The sequence below is a fragment of the Teleopsis dalmanni genome, chromosome 2 (assembly GCF_002237135.1).
Source record: "Teleopsis dalmanni isolate 2A chromosome 2, ASM223713v2, whole genome shotgun sequence".
Lineage (NCBI taxonomy): Eukaryota > Metazoa > Arthropoda > Insecta > Diptera > Diopsidae > Teleopsis > Teleopsis dalmanni.
Genome location: NC_051847.1, coordinates 34,910,992 through 34,918,490, shown reverse-complemented (window position 1 = coordinate 34,918,490; position 7,499 = coordinate 34,910,992). Strand labels below are relative to the sequence as shown.

The 7,499-nt window shown below is 29.3% G+C and overlaps 1 protein-coding gene across 1 annotated transcript in view; it reads right to left on the bottom strand.

Annotated features, from left to right (window-relative positions):
• LOC119674306 (organic cation transporter protein-like) overlaps positions 1 to 5,245 on the bottom strand; it is a 13,790-nt gene extending 8,545 nt beyond the window's left edge. The window contains exons 1-10 of the mRNA XM_038085438.1: positions 4,885 to 5,245; positions 4,507 to 4,768; positions 2,536 to 2,642; positions 1,893 to 2,468; positions 1,490 to 1,610; positions 1,324 to 1,417; positions 1,220 to 1,240; positions 1,052 to 1,152; positions 907 to 987; positions 738 to 848 (exon numbers count right to left, since the gene is read on the bottom strand). Coding sequence (XP_037941366.1) covers positions 738 to 848; positions 907 to 987; positions 1,052 to 1,152; positions 1,220 to 1,240; positions 1,324 to 1,417; positions 1,490 to 1,610; positions 1,893 to 2,468; positions 2,536 to 2,642; positions 4,507 to 4,768; positions 4,885 to 5,027 — 1,617 coding nt within the window. The 5' untranslated portion in view covers positions 5,028 to 5,245. The remainder of the gene's footprint in view (positions 1 to 737; positions 849 to 906; positions 988 to 1,051; positions 1,153 to 1,219; positions 1,241 to 1,323; positions 1,418 to 1,489; positions 1,611 to 1,892; positions 2,469 to 2,535; positions 2,643 to 4,506; positions 4,769 to 4,884) is intronic.
• Between the last annotated feature and the right edge of the window lie 2,254 nt (positions 5,246 to 7,499).

Below are 7,499 nucleotides of genomic sequence, written 5' to 3'. Positions count from 1 at the left end.
TTAAATCGTAAAAATAATGTTTTTAAATTTAATTTCGTAGAAACAAATATATTTGCAAGTAAGTTTATTTCATAAAGAAGGCATTTTTCGATGATTATAAGAACTTAAGCAACTAGTTAAATAATAATTATCGCGAAATCAAAGCGAAACCAGATATATGTTCTTTAAAACATTTTCTAAGAAGCAAATGAAGCTCATTATATATATATAAATATATACAGACATAAAAATCTATATAAAACAATGACTACAATGGCAGATTTTTGAAGAAACAGAATTTTTTTATGGTGTAATAACCACCATATGGTTTTAAATGGATGTAAGTACTAGTATTTTCAGATATAAAATTTTGTTTCTAGTGTAAAACATACTTTTTTAATGTTCCAAAGTAACTAGATTTAAAAATAAATAAAGTTTTATATAAAAGTGTACATATATACATATGTCTACATTGTTAATTTTGAGAATATAAATTTAGATATTTAATTTGAAGGGACTCCTAAATTGTGTCATAAAAATGAGATATCATAAATTGTTATTATAATCTTTTTAACCCAAATCTTGCAGAAAAGATTTTACAGTGTATGTGATAAGATAAAATTTTAATCTATACGTTAAAAGAAAGGTCAATCTATAAATTTTGTGAGTAAAAACAGTAGAGATTTTTTTGAGATAAAAGTAATATTATTTTAAATATTAACTAATCTAATACTAATATAATAATAATATATACTTACTGTATCAGGTAATTTTTTACGAAATGTTTCTGGTAATAACAAGGCCAATATGCCAGCGGAAAATGAAGCTGCGCCAAAGAGAAGTAATGGCAGAGGTTCAAAATAAACTCCCTAAATATATTTAAAAGTACGGTTAATATATTTATTATATATTAAACAATATTTTTACCAAGAGCGGCACAAAAGGTGCAAGCATAGCACCAAATCGAGCAAAAGTAGACATAACACCAACACCACCACTACGTATTACCTTAAAATATCGAGAAATTGTAATGGATCGTTTATATGTAGTACCATTTATACAAACTACTTACAGTTGGCATCATTTCTGCTGTATAAGTATATATTACAGCAAATGATGATGTAATGCCCAATTTACCAATTAAAAATAGCGTAATAATAGCCCATGTAGTACCTAGTTTAAGAAATCTATTAAAATATATTCAATACATATAATATTTATTTAGAAAAATAAAATTTACGTGATTCCAAATTTAGTTGTACTATTTTATAAGAAAATATAGAGATTTTTAGAAGAAAGCATTTAAGAAAAAATTATTAACAAAAATTGTTAATAAATTATTACCTTTGGTTATATAGCCACCTGCCACACATGTTACAGCACAAAGAAACAACGAACCGGTAAGAGATAAACGACGTCCAAACCGACGTAATGAAATCTAAATTGATAATATTATAATAATGTGATAGGCATATCAAATCTAATCTATATATTTATACAGATTATTTACCCAGGCTAAGGAGTAACCAGGTATCTCAACTAAGCAAACCAGTGCAAAATTAATATACTTGTTTCCGCTTAAGTTAGTGGAATTTAATGACAGTCCGTAGAAGACGACTGCGTTGATAGCCCTGTAATAATATCACATTTTCAATTCATTAAATAAAAATGATTTTATTTAATATTTATAATATATGTTTTAATTATTATAATTATAATATTGTAATTATATATAATATATTACAATATTTAATTATATATTTTAAAATACAGATATTGAGAAAATTATGTTTTCTGTAACTACACTTTTATATGCTAAACATAAGATAAGGTTAATTCGTTACGAGCTAAATGGTTTTCTAGATCAGTAAATTTTCTATGATATGATATAATATTTACTTAATAAAGCTTACCATATATATAACATAATTGTATAACGTATCAGTAAAGTTTTTGACTTAAACACTTGCTTTACTGCTGACCAGATTTCATTCTTATCCGCTTTTGATTTGGATTTGGTTCCATTACAATTTTCAACCTTAAAGTTGGCCAATAGTCCCGCTGATAATTCCTTTTTATTTATCGCTGCTGCTCTTTGTATAATTAGCCCAGCCTTTTCTTTCTCGTTGCGTGCAAGTAACCAACGTACCGATTCCGGTACTATCCAGTAATATACTATAAAGAATAAAGGCGGTACGGAAAGTGCAAATTGTAACAATTGCCAATCGTGAAGTAACCATGCAGTCAATCCAACCATAGCTTCACCAATAGCGTAGAAATAGTTTAAAACTATTGACGACATTTCACGCATACGAGGACCAACCATTTCCACGCCAATTATAAATGCAAGTGGATATACACCGGATGTTCCGACTGCATTAAGGAAAGCAAATAATAAGAAACTGTTATAGTCCCAAGCAAGTCCTTGGGCTATGCCCGTTATAGCCATAAAAATAATACAAATAATGAAAACTATTTTGCGTCCAAAACTATTAAAAAATATTGTTATGAAAAATTAGCAAAAATGAAAAATTTTTTTTAATAAAGTAAATATACCGATCAGCAAAGTAACCAGACAATGCTGTACCCAACACAAGACCAGCAAAGTGCATTGTGCCTACAAAAGCTAATTTCCAGATATTCTCTTTACACGTAAGTTGCCACTAAAAATATATATAATATATACATTATGTATTAAATCTTATCGCTTAAGATGATGTCCAGAACTATCTTATATATTATTTAAATATGCACAAAAACTTCAGAATTGAACCAAAATGGAAGTGATATAGACAGAATGTCGCCAAGGTCGATCATGGAAAAATAAAATTTATAACGGACTGCGAAATATACTGATGTAAATTAAGACACATATCAATAGTCAAGTAATTCAAGTACTAAGCTCGTGAAAACTTCAAGTTAGTAATGAACTATCTACAGAAACTGAAACAGTAAACCATGAATAAGGAGTCATCTTCTATTAGGTTTCAGGCTTACGGGGTTTCATGTGATGAAGTAATGAAGTCACAAAAAAGAAGGATTTGACACTATTTTGTATCTTGTATAGGCAAGAGAGAATGGGAGAGAGTGCTAAAATACTATTATGGCAATAATTGGACTTGAAACCATATTACAGCTTGGGCAAGAGAGTATGGTAGAGAGTGCTAAAGTACTACTATGGCAATAATTTGGCAATTATTTGACTTAAAACCATATTACAGCTTAGGTAAGAGAGTATGGGAGAGGGTGCTAAAGTACTAATAAAGATAAAAGAAATAAGTTAAGTTTATAGGTTTAAGACTATTTAAATTATTATTACTTAATTATAATGGCAAAACATTTAATTTCTGTATCTGTGTTTATCAAAGAACAGATAGATAATGTTGACCGCCTAAGCTCAATGTACGTTTCGCATAAAATCCCATGGGCAGGGTCTACAATAAATAAACTGTGTCATCGGTGCAAGTACTAGGGAAATGTGATGCACTGATGCAAATGAATGTCAGGTAGAGAATAAGCAAAGAACAGTTTGTCAAAATTTGTCGGGATTTTATAAACTCTTATAGTCTAGCTTTGTACTAGTAATGGGTAGTGTAAGAGATCGACTGGTTTATTTAGCTTATATTCACACTACATGAATAAATTAGATTTAATCGAAATCCTTCATTTTTTTGAAATTTAACAGATTAGCTGATTATTCGTTAAAAATTTATTGGTGTGGAAGGAAATCACTATTTTTTGGGCCCTTTGAACATCGGCGACATCAGAATTGCGATGCTCCTTTCATTACCCATTTATAAAATTAAATAATTTATTAGTTTATTGCTAATCAAATTAAAATAAATTAATTTTTCTACTTTTAGCTTTACTCAATTTTTTTAAAATTACATCATAATTTGGACCAGCTGCTATTTTCGCTTCAATTAATAGAATTGCCAATGGAGATAGTTTATCTTAGCTCACCACACTTCTCAAGTAGGTCCTAATCAATTTTAACTTTGAGAAGTTTCTTTCAGAAGAAGCTATACTGACTGGAACTGTGAGCATGACTCTGGTTACTATATAAATATACGGATATACTTTCTCTATATTATTTTTTTTAATATACCAAACGAGTTTTTTTATATCGTTGATTGAGTCTAGTTTGTTCGATTTTAAAAGCAGCAGTTCCTCATACAGTTCAAAAGACCGAATTATACCTAAAGCATTATAAAACTTGAGAAGTTCAAAATATCTATTAAGTGCTTTAAATCAACAAGCGGTAACTTTTTGCGAGGCCCCTGTGGCCTCTGTGCACAACAAATTTATTCATATCGTAGTACTTTAATTACTGGCCTTTAATAATATACTTTCTCCACTTTTCACATATTGATATAGTCAATTTGGTATCATGAATATAATATAATACATAAAATATTTAAAATTGAACCACTCCCTGCTATATGATTTGGCAAGACTTGAACTTAATGTAGTTTTAAAGAAAACAGTACTTGTATTGAAAAATATACACATACTTTGTATACTTACTTCTTGAACTATGGTGCGCTCTTCAGTATCAAAAACCCATTCATGACAACGTTCCTTGACGTTTGTCATGAAATAACTTTTTGGGCATTGACCAAGCTTGTTGTCATCATCACTAGATGTTATACTTTCATTTAAACGAAAACGATAGCAAGTTTCAGGTGTGAATACACCTTTTTTATCTGTTACTCCGGGAGTAGCATTTACTAACCACGGCGCTAATAGATCTGGTTGCGTCGGATTATCACATTTTGGAATTAAACATCTACGATAAAAAAACATTTTATGAATTAAAAGAGAAAATAAAAAAAATTTATTTTCATATTTGTTTACTGAATTATATTTATTTTTTCACGATTTTATTTGATAAGTAAACACAACCTGTAAGTTGGTGGGCCGGCAGTAAAGACATACGACAGACTATTCGCTGCGGCGAACATTACCGGTAAACAAATTAGTAAGTAATTTGTTTTCTGATAACGTCCGAATTCGCCAATCTCTTCGAGTATTTGGTCGAAATCCATTTTTGAAAATTAAAATTAATAAATTATTTAATTATTTTAACAATTCTCAGTCCTTCATTTGTTATTTTGAGATACTTTCTCCTCACTTTTAAACAATCGTTTGACATTTATTTTTGTTTTGTTCTGATTGAATACGTCCGATTTGTTACTTTTACTATTCTTTGCTATTCGCACTTCACTTAGCCAAACAATTCAATCGGAACGCGTCCGTACTACTCGAGCAGATAAATCCAACTGAAAAGCTCAGTATAGAAATCCAATTGAATAGAACAATTTTCAAATTTATTCACCAAAATTACTTGTTTTATAAATAGACTTGCATTCAATCACAAATTGTTATTGTTGTTGATGAAGAGACTGAGTACTCAGCACGTTGTTTATACGCAGACGTGTGGAGAGTAAAAGATAATATGTTGAAGAGATACAGATATAAAAATAAAGACAATAGAAAAATTATTAATGGAGCTTAACGCAGATCACGGATGTTTGAAGACATGCATTTGAGCTTTACATACAATAAAAAAGTGTGCAATCAATAAGTAGCACGTGCATTTTAAGTAAACAAATTGAACGACAAAGAGACGAGTGAGTCCACTCGTACCTTCTAAAAGTTAGTGGGTTTTTTTCTATATTTTCCAGAAAAATAATTACTAAACTAATATTATATATATGTAATGTGAAGTAAAAAAAATAGGGAATTTAAATTAAAATTATTTTTAATTACATTATAATTACATATGTTCATATACTTATGTATGTAAAGTAATTATAAAATATTAATTTACCGGAACAACGTACGAAAATCAATTGAAAAAAACAATTTAATAAAAAATTTACAAAAAACTAGAGCAAAAAAAATACCAGAGCTCATATACATATCTTAAAAGTTTTAAATATTAAAATCATTATGGCTCTTGGAGTAACATTAGCATGACTCTCTCAGTGTTACGTTCCTAGATTAGGTTCTATACATAAGAAAGAATATATTAATCATGCAACAAATAATGCCTCTACAAACAGAATAGTATTAATTTAGGATTTCGTTCTAATATAAACACAGCAAGTGAATTTGTTAATAAAAACTTTCACAGAAAATAAACAAAAGTCCAGAAAAATGTGCGAACATAAAAGTCAAGTACGGTTTTGGGTCAGTTGGAGCGCTGACTCTGGGCTTCAAATTCGGCAGGGCACGAGTGCGATTTCTGGTACTTATAGTCTCAAAAAGTTATTTACGAATAATTAAATACAAGAATTTTTTCCAAGACCATTTGTGATGGCTATTTGGCATTACTCGAAACAGCTTTGTGGTCAGCCAAAAATTCAATTAATTAAAATAATATAAAATGAATTTTTGTTGTTGTAGCTCACTACTGTTCGTAAAATCTAATTAATAAAAAAAATTAAAATTATTCTACGCATCAAGTTGTGTGTGAAAGGAATCAGTGAAAACTGTCTTAAGCGGGCACCAACTGGACCAGAGTTATACAGTTAAGAGAATTGTCCGTTTAGAAAAATGATTCTCAACCTTTTTTGACCCAGGACGACTATGATATTTTTGTTTTTTGTAGAAACCACAAAGTTGAAGAATAACATGTATCTCTGGTATAACGTATAATGAATTGTATAAGTGTATAGACACATTATATACGTTATAAAATAGGTATATTTTTACTTCAACATTTTTTTCTAATAATAAGTGAGGTCTCAGTGGACAAACTACATGCATATTTGTATCCTCACCTGTTAAACTTGATACAGGATTATTTTACAACATTCCGCGGACCACTGGTTGCTTATAGTAAGCTGTTTTACCAAAAATCTGCATTAGAACTAATAAAATAACATAAATGAAGCTTAAGCTTGGGTGAAGCATAAAGTTCCAATTATTTAAGTCCGGCCATTCTTCTTACTTTATCGAGCTGACTTAGGCATCTTGCCTTTTCCCTAGACACTAGACTAATAGAGAGCCTAACTGATGATGGGGTCTGAGTGAGGTATTCTTGTCGCCAATGTGCATATTCTTGATCAGAACGATAAGATAAATCGAAGTAATCTGTTGTAATCTGCGAATAATCAAGGTAAACAATTTCTATTAAACGTAGTATGAGCGCTCTTGGCACTATGTACTCTTTTATTAATTTTATAGGAAATTCAAGAAGTATTTCTTATATTTTGGATTTTTTCTTATGTAAAAAATCATCTTTTACTAAATCCAATTTTTTCAACAGACTAACTTATTTTTGTTCATAAATATAATCATAATAAAATATATTCAATTTGGTGGCCTTTTATTGATGTACCCGGATCATCAGCCTTACTTGTTATTCACTTCTGGTACCTATCATGCACCACTCATACAAAGTCATTTAAAATAAAATATTATTTAGAATTTTATTTGGTTTGAATTTAACAATAAAATGGTATATGTAAATTTACTAAAAAAATTCAGTAAATTAATAAAAAAAATATAGC